Genomic DNA, 14,965 nt, shown 5'->3' with positions numbered 1-14,965 from the left:
ATACCAAGTTATTTATCTGTATATAAATACATGTATTCTCTAAAACTATCAAACGAATGTCTTTCTCATCTGAATTGGAAAAAGCATGAAAAACGTGACCTGAAATTTAATGCCACTACTGATAACCTTGTGTATGTGTTTGGATTAGATGGATGGAACCAACAGATTTCAGTTGTTCATCTGGGAGACCGAGAGGCACCAGGACGTGGAGCACATGGCCCACTGTACTCTCTGCTATGGTAAGCCCACTCAGCATTTCTGACCAGACTGATGTCTTTAGAGCAGGATGAATTCACTGGTGGCCACAGGCTAGATGGGCCCTACAGATGTATTTTCACTTGAATATGTGCAGAGTCTTAGAATCTGGGAATTCCTATAAAGTCCGGATTTCCAGTTTTTCTTAGGGATCATCTTGAGAATCACAGACACTGTATTCCTTTGTGGCCACAGTCAGCCTGAACTGAGTTGTACTTGACCTATTTTGATGGGCAAGTGTCTTGGAGGGCCCCACAGTCCCTTCTGTCCCTGTAGTCTCATCCCTGGTCTGCTCTGCTTATTTATCTGTCCAGCCAGGCTCCTGTTGATGGCTGGGCTTGTGTTCCTCACTTAGTGGGCCCTTACTGTGCAAGGCAGACCTCTGAACTAATTGTCCAGAATCCTGTATTCTCAGCCTGGAACAGCCATTGACCACCAGTGGAATATTGGCAAGTCATTTGATGTGTCTGTGTCTCTGGCTTCCATCACTATACCTGCACTCATATTCATCTGTGCCAGAGAGAACTTTGTGCTGAAGCCCTTGCCTGCCCAAGTGCAAAGCACTCTCATCCACACCCCTGGCACCCAGGGCCAGAGGGAGTCTATAGGTGAAACTGAAAGGGGATTTAATTGTTCCCTCTACTGGTCCACACTTAGACCTAACACTGCCATGGGAGATTTGCCCTGAGAAGTTGGTCAAGTCAAATACAGTTACTGCTGTTTATAGTGTATGTTACAGTTGATGAGCTGCTTTCACACCCACCAAATCTTTTGGTTCTTGGTACCTTCTCCTATAGAAGGATAAGCCTGGCTGGTATTTACTGAGTGCTTATTTGTATTAACTCATTTTTTATTTAAACCTCGCAGACAACCTCATAAGGTACATATTATTATCTTCATTATATCCAACTGACAGATGAGGAAACAGGCATGGGGAGGGCTGAATAGTTTGCCCAAGGTCACATACCCAACAAGAGAGCCAGGATCAATCATGCAGGTGTCTGTGAACCCAGAGATTAGAAAGCCATGGCCTAGTGGTTAAAAACATTAATGGTAGGGCTAGATTGTCTGAATTCATTCTTCTGAAAAAATGGGCATGATTACTTACAATGCCCATCAGCTCGCCTTGTTAACACAATGCAGGTCGCACTCAGCAGCATGTGCTCTTACCAAGAGTCTGGGAATGTGTCTGCGTGGAATGGAAAGGGATGCATGGTAACCCCAGCCTCTCCTGGCTCTTCCTCCCCAGACAAGTGCAGACCAGACCCAGAATGTGAACAGAGCGTGCCAGGACCCCTCACAGCGGACATGGACATGGCATTCGTGGTAGACAGCTCCTATGGCGTTGGTGCTGATGTGTACCGCACTGCCCTGAGTCTAGTGGATGCTGTGCTCAATGACCTGGAGGTGGCGGCACAGCCCAGCATGTCCCCCCGTGGGGCGCGTGCTGCCCTGGTGATGCACACGACTCCAGACTTCTGGCCAGGTGCAGGGAACCCCCCTGTGCTGGAGGGCTTCCACCTAACCTCCTACGGCCAAAAGATACGGATGCGAAAGTACATCCGGGAGGCTTCCCGGCGCAGTCTGCAAGGACCTCCCGCCCTGGGACATGCCCTGGAGTGGACGCTGGAGAAGGTGCTCCTGGCAGCCCCTCTGCCCCGGCCGGTGCGGGTCCTCTTCGCCATCGTGGCCAGTGAGACCAGCAGCTGGGACCAGGAGAAGCTAAGAGCTCTGTCCCTGAAGGCCAAGTGCGAGGGCATCACTCTGTTTGTGCTGGCTTTGGGCCCGGGCGTGAGTACTCAAGAGCTGGCCGAGCTGGAGGGTGTGGCCAGCCTCCCCACTGAGCAGCACCTGCTGCGTCTGGAGGGAATCTCAGACCAGGAAGTAGCTTATGCCCAGGGATTCACGAGGGCCTTCCTGAACATTCTAAAAAGTAAGCACGGAGGATGCCCTGGGTAGGGTTGGGAGAGGAACTTACTAGAGCCTGGTATTTGGGCAAGTAGGTGCCCACTGAACCTTCACCCTTGCTGAGTGTGTCTCTGGGGAGTCCCCAGAGAGCGTCCCCAGCGCATTTCCTGAAAACCCTGAGCTATCACTGCCTCCACACTATGTGGAGCCTAGTGCTGGTTTCTTATCTGGGCCCTCTCGTTTGTTGTGTGAGAGGCCTCAGATTTCTACTTTAACCTCTTGATTTTCTCTTTTACCAAAATGAGAATTATAATCTCGTCCTTATTTGTGAAGTCTGCATTCCAGTATATATGTGAATGGACTTTGAAAGCACCAGTGTTGTGCAAATACAAGGAATAATTTTTATTATTCCTATATTTAGGAATATGGATTACAGAATCCAGTGTCATATAACAGTGCTTCTCAAACTTTAATGTGCACATGTATCTTTCAGGATCTTGTTAAAATGTGGATTCTGATTCCTTACCTTTGTGGGAAGTGGAGGACAGAATTCTAATAGATGGCTGGTGGCTTAGTGACTCTGAGGGAGAAGCAGGCTGGGGGAATCACGTTCCCAGTCTGTTCCAAGCTCATTTTACTTAATTTTTAAATGTTTCATTATGTTAGGTTTAATTTTATGTTTTAGTATACTCTTTTATGTTCTGATTTTATTTTATATTATTTATGTGATAGGATGAATTTCATGTTTTTATTTTGTTGGATTTTTATTTTCTTTGCCTTTATTTTGGTGTTTGTTCTATGATTTATTTGAATTTATATACTTTTTTCATTTTATGTTAGTAGATTTTTTTGGTCTGTATGTTTTGTTTGATTTTTTTGTTTTTTATTTTATTTTATTGTATATTTTATTTTATGCTTTGTCCTCTTGTCTTTTAAATTTTATGTCTTAATGGATAATATTTTGTTTTTATACATTATTTTACTGTATGTTTATTTTAAAGTTTTATATTATTTTGTGTTTGATTTGACTTGATTTAATTATTTTATTTTATTTTTAGATGGGATAAACCAATACCCATCCCCTGAGCTCATTGGAAAATGTGGAGGTCCGAACCGAGGGGACACCCTGCTGAAACCATTTAGATCTATCAGGAGGTAGGCTGAAGGCAGAGCTGAGGTTATCCCACAGCTTTGTCCCCATGCAGGAGCCTCTTTCCCTAAAAAAAGGTAACAGGCAATGCCAAGTCCTTGACTTGACCCAAACCATTAGGCTAGGATGATCCTTTGTTTGACAACTTTGATCTGGTTTTAAGTTATTACTTTTTAATGTTAAGAATAATATAGGACTGGGGGCGCCTGGGTGGCTCAGTGGGTTAAGCCGCTGCCTTCGGCTCAGGTCATGATCTCAGAGTCCTGGAATCGAGTCCCGCATTGGGCTCTCTGCTCAGCGGGGAGCCTGCTTCCCTCTCTCTCTGCCTGCCTCTCTGTCTACTTGTGATTTCTCTCTGTCAAATAAATAAATAAAAAATCTTTAAAAAAAAAAAGAGAATAATATAGGACCAATATAACAAATTTAAAGGGCACATCAGTATTTTAAAAGCAAAGAAATAACAATTTCCCATTCTACTACATCCTCCCAGCCTTTAATCCCATGTCTCAGAGGCAAGATTAATAATACCAACCATATTATTCTGATTTCTGTACAAACATCTCTGCAAACCTAAGAAACTAGCCAATCTCACACCACAGTCATCAGGAAATGCTCAAACCTGAAGTTTCTTGAGCCCACTCGTACCAGTTGGGGACTGAACCTCCCAGTTTTTTGATTGTTTTGTAATTTGAGACAGAATTGTTTCTATGCAGGTTGCCCAAGCCCCAGTTTGGCAGATCCGGCTTTGCAGATGATCTGGAAGCACTTGAAGGGACAGATGTTTTGTTAAAGGAGAATAGAAAAGCCACAATGAAATCTGTAAGTTGGCAAGAAGCACTTGATAGTCATGAAAAGAATGGATATGGTGCTGAAAGAAATGGACAAGAAAGGTCTACAAGACGAAAGCAAACTGGAAAAGAAGGAAATTCAGGCACTGCCTATGGTAAAAACCAAACTATTTCTTGCTCCTTAGATTGTCTTCATTAAAAAAAAAAAAATCCTGTGCACAGTGTTAGAGTAAAAATTTTGGCTTTGTAGGTACTTTCCTTTCAAATGCGCAAAGTCATGTACGTAACTAAAGCTATTAATTTAAGAAAATATATGAAGGCTGACTCTCATCTGACTGTAAAACTAGAACTGAACGGCAGTTATTTCAGGGAATATTATTATGGAGACAAACCCTGTAAAGTGTTTACTTCATGGCCCAGAAGCAATGATCTATTGCAAAAGTGGCGAACATGCTCCTAACCTTGAAGGAAAGTAGAAGGTTCCTTCATCTCTGTATCAGTGGCTACATATAACCTGAACAGGTTTAAAGAATGTTTTAGAATCATTTTGGGAATGTTTTGGATTCATCTTAAACAATGGTAGTATCGATTCTGACTATGGCATGTGATCATGCAAATGCCATGTTACCTCTTATCTCTTAATGAGCAACCTAAGCAAAACAGTAAACACATCAGAAAGAGATATGATGGGGGGAAATTTGACCCTGAAGTTTTGAAAAGGCAGGAAAAAGATAGCTGGAAGAAGTTTCTAGTGAGTGGTGGAGTCAGTCCTGCTTAGATTCAATGAGAGATAATTGCCTAGAACTTTTGAATGTGCCCAGATGGTTCTCCAGGGGCTTAGTTTTCTGATCTGTGAAGTGGGGATTATGTGAATACCTACCTCATAGGATTATTTTAAGAATAAAACTGGATAATTTGTGTTTGCCACATAGAAGGATACAAGTTAGCTGTTAAGACACCAATGATATGTCCTCTTCTCTTCTTAGATTCCAAAGCAAACACATGTCCAAAGGGAAATGACAAAACCAGACAGCTCAGGAATTGGCACTCTTGGCATGGACAGTTAAACATTAAGCATAGAAGAACTAATCTTGCTAGTTCTTGTATTTCCACTATATAATGTCTTCAGGTAATCTTACTAAGGCGGTGATTTTCAGTCTTGGTTGTAAATTAGAATTGCTTGAGAATCTAAACTTTCTCAATGCTTAGACCCCACCCCAGACACTTTCAGTCAGAATCTCTGAGTGTGGAACTTACCCAGTGAGTCCACTGAGCAACCAAGTGTGAGAACTACTGCTCTAAGGCACCCTCTCCCACAAGTTCAAAGTGAAGGAGATGGAGGAGAGCTTACCAGTTATCTCATCCAGTCCTATTCACAGTCAAACACTGAGGCTGGAAGTTCCCCCCAATTTCCCACAGTCAGTAACTTGGTTCTGGCCAGTTCCTCTCCTGTTGCCTTCCAAGGGCCCTCTAAACCTTCACAACTTCTTCAAGTTCCTTCTGCCATGTCTCTTTCTCTAGCAGATGCCCTTATTTTATTTTATATTTTTTGATTTCAAAAGAAATAAAGGTGGCCAGGTACAGCCTCCTGTGACCTCCTAAGGGCTGGCTGCACACCCTCGTTTCTAGCCCTCTTCAGAAAGAACAGCCAGTCCTTGTCTTCAAGTGTGCTTCGAGCTGTCAAGAAAGATCAAAGGGCCCCTTCAGACCTGACTTGAAGACCTGACTTAAAGCCTCCTTGGGGCTTTACCCATTACCTTTCTCTTCAGACCTTTTCCTCTCCAGGCTTCAGAAACCGCATTCTTATCTTGGTCTTCCCACTTCTCACTTGTCCATTCTTGTGGGCTCCTCTTTCCAGGTCCATCCTCACAGGGGGATCCGGGTTTTATGGAATTTGATGTTGATACAATGCTTACATATAAGCCAGTCTTTAAGAATAGGAAAAAAAAGATATTAAAATTAAGGACCAAGTGGATATTTCTTTAGAGGAAGCTTATGCAAATGAGGGGTACAGACGCTTAGGCTTTGTTAATTTCAGGCTCAACCTGCCTTGCTTTCCCCCCAGGGCCTGCGGTGAGCTCCCAAGCACTCTGCACACACACACAAGGGGTGAACTTTTCTGCCAGGACTTTGGCTTTCCCCTGTGACTGATGACTCCAAATCCATATCTTCTACCTTCTTCACTCTCTTAAGCTGCAGACCAGTGTATTCACCTACCCTCCAGATCGGGCTGTGGCACATGTCCTCAGTTATCTCAAACAAACTCAGTTAAATGAGCTCCACTTGTCTTTACCATTCAAACCTTCTCCTCATCTATTCTTTTACTGGAATGCACCACCATCAGCCCAGGAATGGAAAGCCAAAACCCAAACATCCTGCTGGTCATTCTCCTTTCCTGGCCTCCCCATTCTAGCTGGTGACCAGACCTTGGTGTGGTTCTCCTCAGCATCCCTCAAGTCCATCCCCCTTTCCCACATCTTTTTTCCAACACTTTGGCTTTCACTTCTAGGGTAATGGCGGAACTCTCTCTATCATCTCATTTCTTCCAATTTGTCCTGTTTCCAACTGCTGTCTGGGCACCAAATTAATTTTTCTTATTTGCCTACACATGTGTGACTGCCATTTCTCTTCTTCTATAGTTCCCCATTGTTTAGAAGATAGCGTCTCTCTGCCTGGGAAAGGCAAACAGGTCTCTCAATCGGACCCTTGCCGTGGTCTTCTGGGGCCTCTCTGGCCACCACTCCCCTGCAGATGCCTTGTGCAGTATTTGTCCCTTTATGCCCTTTATTTATTTCCTGTCGCCATAGAGGTGCTCTATTCACCTTTCACTACTCAAGTTCACCTCCACTTAGAGTCTGTTCTGACCCCAGGGAGTGTTAAATTTTCATGGCCTCCTTTGTGCCCCTGTATCTTCAGTCAAATTCTGCTGTAACACTGGCAATCTTTTATTGTACTTACTTGTGAAGAATTAAGTGAGTGTCCTTTCTTTCCCAGAACCAGGCCAATCTTGACATATTTTCAATTCCAGTGATCTCTCCAAAGCACACAGATCTGTTTTTTGTTTTTGTTTTTGTTTTTCCTCCATGACTACACTATAAGACATACATACTAGGAGAAACATCCAGTCCTATCCAACACTCATCTTTCCTCCTTTTTTTCCTTCATTCCTTGATTTCATGGACCTCTTGAGTAACATTGCTGTAGAATCTTTCTAAGAAGGTAAAAGTTAATGTTCATGATAAAAATAATGCAAATGTAAAATTGGGGGCTGACAGTAATTGCTTGGGTGACATATATTGCCCAATGTCATATCCTACTGATAAGATAAAACTGAAAACTCAGAGGCTTGGAGTCTTACAAAGAATACCTCAGAGAGAAAGTATCAGGATTTACTCACCTATAGCTGTACTAACCACCCACTAGCCACATTGGCTATTTAAATTTAAATAAACAAATCAGTTCCTTAGTTGCAATAGCCACATTTTAAATTTTCAGTGGACATTAAGCATTTGTTTTTATTTTACTTTTTAAAAGACTTTTAAAATTTTAATTCAATTTCATTAATATATATTCTATTATTAATTTTGGAGGTAGCATTTAGTGATTCATCAGTTGCATGTAACACCCAATGCTCCTTCCTTCAAGTGCCCTCCTTAATGCCCATTACCATCCTGCTACCTACTCTCTCCTCCAGCAACCCTCAGTTTGTTTCCTATAGTTAGGAGTCTCCTATGGTTTGTCTCCCTCTCTGTCTCATCTTATTTTTCCTTCCCTTCCCCTATGTTCATCTGTTTTGTTTCTTAAATTCCACATATGAGTGAAATCATATGGTATTTTTCTTTCTCTGCCTGACTTATTTTGCTTAGTGCATTACCCTCTAGTTCCATTCACATTGTTGTGAGTGGCAAGATTTCATTCTTTTTGAGATACATATATATACATATGTATATGTATATATACGTATATAGATATATATATACATATGTATATATATGTATATATATACACACACATATATATATTCATTTCACATCTTCCTTATCTATTCATCTATCGATGTACATCTGGGTTCTTTCCTAGTTTGGCTATTGTAGATATTTCTGCTATAAACATTGGGATGCAGGTGCCTCTTTGAATCACTATGTTTGTATCCTTTGGATAAATACCTAGTAGTGCAATTGCTGGGTCATAGGATAGCTCTATTTTTAACTTTTTGAGGAACTTCCATACTGTTTTCCAGAGTGACAGCACAGCTTGCATTTCCACCAATAGTGCAAGAGAGTTCTCCCTTCTCCATATCCTCCTCATCATCTGTTGTTTCTGGTGTTGTTAATTCTAGCCATTCTGACGGGTGTGAGGGGATATCTCATTGTAGTTTTGATTTGTGTTTCCCTGATGATGAGTGATGTTGAGCATCTTTTCATGTGTCTGTTGGTCAGCTGTATGTCTTATTTATTTATTTATTTATTTATTTGACAGACAGAGATCACAAGTAGGCAGAGAGGCAGGCAGAGAGAGAGGAGGAAGCAGGCTCCCCACTGAGCAGAGAGCCCGATGTGGAGCTTGATCCCAGGACCCTGAGATCATGACCTGAGCTGAAGGCAGAGGCTTTAACCCACTGACCCACCCAGGCGCCCCCAGCTGTTTGTCTTATTTGGAGAAATATCTATTCATGTCTTCTGTCCATTTCTTACCTGGAATATTTATTTTTGGGGTATTGAGTTTGATAAGTTCTTTGTAGATTCTGGATACTAACACTTTATCAGATATGTCATTTGCAAATAAATATCTTCTTCCATTCTGTAGGTTGTCTTTTAGTTTTGTTGATTGTTTCCTTCACTGAGCAGAAGGTTTTTTATTTTGATGAAGTCCCAGTAGTTTATTTCTGCTTTGTGAATTATCTGTTTGAACAAGTCCTTGGCTGTCAGTTTAAATTAGTTTGTCATGGTAGAGGGTGCTGAATGCTGAGCCCCAGATCTGTTTATTGACTCTACAGAATACACCAAAAGTGCACCTTTGGAGTATTTTTCTATTAACTCTGACAAGTTTTGGAGAAGAATTTGCTCTGGTTTCTTCTCCTGGACAATTTCCATGAGCAGCTCTTTACCTCACTGAGAGTGTATCTCATTCCCTTGGACCCAGCACGTGTGGTCACTCCATCAAGAAAACTGGTCTGGGCTTGTTATAGCAATGGGAGGTGTCTGTCTTCCGAGGAGCTGACAATAAATATTAGCCTCTCGCTTTCTGAACCTTATCATTTTTTTTTCCAATTTATTTATTTTCAGAAAAACAGTATTCATTATTTTTTCACCACACCCAGTGCTCCATGCAAGCTGTGCCCTCTATAATACCCACCACCTGGTACCCCAACCTCCCACCCCCCCCGCCACTTCAAACCCCTCAGACTGTTTTTCAGAGTCCATAGTCTCTCATGGTTCATCTCCCCTTCCAATTTACCCAAAAGCACATACCCTCCCCAATGTCCATAACCTTCCCCCCTTCTCCCAACCCCCCTCCCCCCAGCAACCCACAGTTTGTTTCGTGAGATTAAGAGTCACTTATGGTTTGTCTCCCTCCCTATCCCATCTTGTTTCATGGATTCTTCTCCTACCCACTTAAGCCCCCATGTTGCATCACCACTCCCTCATATCAGGGAGATCATATGATAGTTGTCTTTCTCCGCTTGACTTATTTCGCTAAGCATGATACGCTCTAGTTCCATCCATGTTGTCGCAAATGGCAAGATTTCGTTTCTTTTGATGGCTGCATAGTATTCCATTGTGTATATATACCACATCTTCTTGATCCATTCATCTGTTGATGGACATCTAGGTTCTTTCCATAGTTTGGCTATTGTGGACATTGCTGCTATAAACATTCGGGTGCACGTGCCCCTTTGGATCACTACGTTTGTATCTTTAGGGTAAATTCCCAGTAGTGCAATTGCTGGGTCATAGGGCAGTTCTATTTTCAACATTTTGAGGAATCTCCATGCTGTTTTCCAGAGTGGTTGCACCAGCTTGCATTCCCACCAACAGTGTAGGAGGGTTCCCCTCTCTCCGCATCCTCGCCAGCATCTGTCATTTCCTGACTTGTTGATTTTAGCCATTCTGACTGGTGTGAGGTGATATCTCATTGTGGTTTTGATTTGTATTTCCCTGATGCCGAGTGATATGGAGCACTTTTTCATATGTCTGTTGGCCATCTGGATGTCTTCTTGGCAGAAACGTCTGTTCATGTCCTCTGCCCATTTCTTGATTGGATTATTTGTTCTTTGGGTGTTGAGTTTGTTAAGTTCTTTATAGATTTTGGACACTAGTCCTTTATCTGATATGTCGTTTGCAAATATCTTCTCCCATTCTGTCAGTTGTCTTTTGGTTTTGTTAACTGTTTCCTTTGCTGTGCAAAAGCTTTTGATTTTGATGAAATCCCAAAAGTTCATTTTTGCCCTTGCTTCCCTTGCCTTTGGTGATGTTCCTAGGAAGATGTTGCTGCGGCTGAGGTGGAAGAGGTTGCTGCCTGCGTTCTCCTCAAGGATTTTGATGGATTCCTTTCTCACATTGAGGTCCTTAATCCATTTTGAATCTATTTTTGTGTGTGGTGTAAGGAAATGGTCCAATTTCATTTTTCTGCACGTGGCTGTCCAATTTTCCCAACACCATTTATTGAAGAGGCTGTCCTTTTTCCATTGGACATTCTTTCCTGCTTTGTCGAAGATTAGTTGACCATAGAGTTGAGGGTCTATTTCTGGGCTCTCTATTCTGTTCCATTGGTCTATGTGTCTGTTTTTGTGCCAGTACCATGCTGTCTTAATGATGACAGCTTTGTAATAAAGCTTGAAGTCCGGAATTGTGATGCCACCAACTTTGGCTTTGTTTTTCAATATCCCTTTGGCTATTCGAGGTCTTTTCTGGTTCCATATAAATTTTAAAATTATTTGTTCCATTTCTTTGAAAATGATGGATGGTACTTTGATAGAAATTGCATTAAATGTGTAGATTGCTTTAGGTAGCATAGACATTTTCACAATATTTATTCTTCCAATCCAGGAGCATGGAACATTTTTCCATTTCTTTGTGTCTTCCTCAATTTCTTTCATGAGTACTTTATAGTTTTCTGAGTATAGATTCTTAGCCTCTTTGGTTAGGTTTATTCCTAGGTATCTTATGGTTTGGGGTGCAACTGTAAATGGGATTGACTCCTTAATTTCTCTTTCTTCTGTCTTGTTGTTGGTGTAGAGAAGTGCAACTGATTTCTGTGCATTGATCTTATATCCTGACACTTTACTGAATTCCTGTATAAGTTCTAGCAGTTTTGGAGTGGAGTCTTTTGGGTTTTCCACATAGAGTATCATATCATCTGCGAAGAGTGATAATTTGACTTCTTCTTTGCCGATTTGGATGCCTTTAATTTCCTTTTGTTGTCTGATTGCTGAGGCTAGGACTTCTAGTACTATGTTGAATAGCAGTGGTGATAATGGACATCCCTGCCGCGTTCCTGACCTTAGTGGAAAAGCTTTCAATTTTTCTCCATTGAGAATGATATTTGCAGTGGGTTTTTCATAGATGGCTTTGATGATATTGAGGTATGTGCCCTCTATCCCTACACTTTGAAGAGTTTTGATCAGGAAGGGATGCTGTACTTTGTCAAATGCTTTTTCAGCATCTATTGAGAGTATCATATGGTTCTTGTTCTTTCTTTTATTGATGTGTTGTATCACATTGACTGATTTGCGGATGTTGAACCAACCTTGCAGCCCTGGGATAAATCCCACTTGGTCATGGTGAATAATCCTTTTAATGTACTGTTGAATCCTATTGGCTAGTATTTTGGTGAGAATTTTTGCATCTGTGTTCATCAAGGATATTGGTCTATAGCTCTCTTTTTTGATGGGATCCTTGTCTGGTTTTGGGATCAAGGTGATGCTGGCCTCATAAAATGAGTTTGGGAGTTTTCCTTCCATTTCTATTTTTTGGAACAGTTTCAGGAGAATAGGAATTAGTTCCTCTTTAAATATTTGGTAGAATTCCCCCGGGAAGCCATCTGGCCCTGGGCTTTTGTTTGTTTGGAGATTTTTAATGACTGTTTCAATCTCCTTAACGGTTATGGGTCTGTTCAGGCTTTCTATTTCCACTCCCCTGTGCGCCCTCAGAGAACAGCGCCCAGTAACTCGCGTCTGCCCAACCTCCTGCCGCGCTCCGAGCTCACCGAGCTTGCGACCGGTTCAAGGCAACTACAAGCTGCAAGCTTACTGTCGGCTCTGTCTCTGCAGCCGGCTTTCCCGTTCCAATATCCGCAAGCTCTGCGACACTCGGACACCCCCGATCCTTCTGTGACCCCGCAGGACCTGAGGTCACGCCGACCCTGTGTGGGCTTCGCCCCGGTTTAGCCTCCGGAGCAATGTCCCTCAGCGGAACAGACTTTTAAAAGTCCTGATTTTGTGCTCCGTTGCTCCGCCGCTTGCCGGGAGCCGGCCCCTCCCCCCGGGGTCTATCTTCCCGTCGCTTTGGATTCACTTCTCCGCCAGTCCTACCTTTCAGAAAGTGGTTGTTTTTCTGTTTCTAGAATTGCTGTTCTTCTCCTTGATCTGCCGATGGATTTGCAGGTGTTTGCAATCTTTAGATAAGCTCTCTAGCTGATCTCCTGCTAGCTGAGGTAGTCTCAGCCTGCTACTTCTCCGCCATCTTGACTCCTCCCAGACCTTATCATTTTTATTTGGTGGTGCTTAGAAGGCCCAGGGGGAAATCCTATCTGAAGGATACCATTATTCTATGTTAAATGGCCCTGACCTAAGACAAGTATTTTTCTGTGACATCAAGTGTATCCAAGGAAATCTGTTCTCCCTGGAAGACAGAGGTTACATACACAGGGAAATTAATGTCTGATGTAAAATTCAGGGCATCTCAGATTTTGTTCTGTTGTAACTTGTTAATTACAAATAACAAATAACAAATGCTATTTTTCATTTTTCAGGAACATCATGTTTTTCTTATAATAGATACATCCTAACTTCTTGGGCAAGTGTCAGGGTACTATAGTAAGAAATACATGTAATAAGCTGGATATTTTGCTAGGTCCCTAGAAGGCTGGATGGGTTTAGGATTAGTCAAGGGATTGATACAATTTGAAAAAAGAGGGAAATGAGCATAACAGGCAAGCGAGGAGTTCTTGACATCAGAAAGCTTCATTCATTCATTCGTTCACTCATTTACACATTATCTCATGTATCTTCCATATGGTGAGTACCAAGCAAAATAAGACTGTAACTGTATTGTGCTTTTCACGTATGTTCCATGCCACCTTATGACGAACTTGTGATGTGGGTTTTTCCACTGCTTTTATGGGTGAAGAAACTGGGGCTCAGAGAGAATAAGTTCAGGATAAGCTCAGGCTCTCAGAGCCAGTCAGTGGTGAGGCTGGGATTCGTTCCCAAGCTCTGTCTCCAAACCATCTTTCCTTTGCGGTCATGCTCCTGCAGGACATTCAGCTCTCCCTGCCTTTGTTTTGCTGCAGATCCTTGTTCCATGGACCCAATGGCAGGGGAGTGCCAGGATTATACCCTGAAATGGTACTACGACAAGGAGAAGCAGTCCTGCCAACAGTTCTGGTACGGCAGCTGTGGGGGCAACGCTAACCGGTTCGAAACCCAGGGGGACTGTGAGGCGCGGTGTGTCCCAACGCTCCCCTAGGGCAGAACCTCGTTCTGGCTGCTTCTGTTCTCATAGCCCATGAAAACAAGTTTACCTTTCCTGAGACGGCACCACACAACACAGCAATTAAGTAGCTCAGTCTCTGATCTCATAGGTAGGATTCCTAACCCTCTGAATTTTTTCCTACCAGTGAGGACTTGGGCCAGATGATCTGTAACTTGAGAAGGACTGCATTCTAGTAGCTAAAAGAGTAACTGAAACTTTCCTGTGAGTTTGTAAGGGACCGAGAACTGAATGAAGAAGAAACTTAACTTGACCTGTAACATTACTTAAAATTTTGTTTTTGGCTCTAGCAAAAGAAAACTCAGTGTGAGCAGTGAGTAGAGAACTAATTCAGGAATGAGTTGAAACTTGTATTCTTGTTTATCACTAGAGAACAGGGAAGTGTTAGTCAAAGCGGGGTCTGGAGATTTTTCATGTAATATTTAATCCTTGTCACTCAAAGTAAAAATAAAGATATTTTGGTTAAACCACTTACGGGAAACCGTGTGTGATACTTGCTTATTGCATTATATTCTGTGTTCTATTTTGTGACGTAGTTGTTGATAGGGAGGAAGCAGTGAGTTTGCCTGGGACCAATCCTTTGTCAATTACAATGACTCTTGTCCTTTTGAAACCTGGTGACTCAACAACCAAGGCCGAGGTCGTCAATGCACATATGAAGCGAAGGGTCTAGGTTCAACCCAGATGAAAATTTTTTCCATATAGATTGTGAGGAAATTGTGGTTTTGTGAGATCTTCCTCGGGCTTCATGGCTCTATTCCCCAGGCCTCTGACTCTGGCCCAGGCTCAGAGCAGAAGTGGGCACTGCATTGAATTCTAGAGCTGCTGGATATTGAGAGTGTCTCGTATGGGGCCTTTGGGGGATCATGTACTAATCAGCTTGGGCTGCCATAGCAAAATACCACAGGCTGTGTGGCTTAAACATCGGAAACTTATTTCTCACAGTTCTGGAAGCCCAAGATACACTGGAAGTCTAAGTTGAAGGTGTGGCCAATTTGGTTCCTCGTGAGAGCTTCCTTCCTGGGTTGAAGAAAGCTGCCTTCTCGCTCTGCCCTTAAATAGTCTTTCCTCTATGGAAAGAGAGAAGGAAGGAGGAAGGGAGGGAGAGAGAGAGAGAGAAAGAGAGAGGAGAAAAAGAGAGGGAGGAAGGG

The 14,965-nt window shown here is 42.6% G+C and overlaps 1 protein-coding gene across 1 annotated transcript in view; it reads left to right on the top strand.

The window, feature by feature from the left end:
- Nucleotides 1–13,790, top strand: part of LOC122910132 (collagen alpha-4(VI) chain-like) — a 113,058-nt gene extending 99,268 nt beyond the window's left edge. The window contains exons 33-37 of the mRNA XM_044254832.1: nucleotides 149–239; nucleotides 1,505–2,188; nucleotides 3,222–3,318; nucleotides 4,027–4,256; nucleotides 13,615–13,790. Coding sequence (XP_044110767.1) covers nucleotides 149–239; nucleotides 1,505–2,188; nucleotides 3,222–3,318; nucleotides 4,027–4,256; nucleotides 13,615–13,790 — 1,278 coding nt within the window. The remainder of the gene's footprint in view (nucleotides 1–148; nucleotides 240–1,504; nucleotides 2,189–3,221; nucleotides 3,319–4,026; nucleotides 4,257–13,614) is intronic.
- Nucleotides 13,791–14,965: the final 1,175 nt, after the last annotated feature.

Source organism: Neovison vison, chromosome 6 (genome assembly GCF_020171115.1).
Source record: "Neovison vison isolate M4711 chromosome 6, ASM_NN_V1, whole genome shotgun sequence".
Classification (NCBI taxonomy): Eukaryota; Metazoa; Chordata; class Mammalia; order Carnivora; family Mustelidae; genus Neogale; species Neogale vison.
Note: the sequence above shows the minus strand (reverse complement) of the source record. Positions and strands in the feature narration are given on the sequence as shown.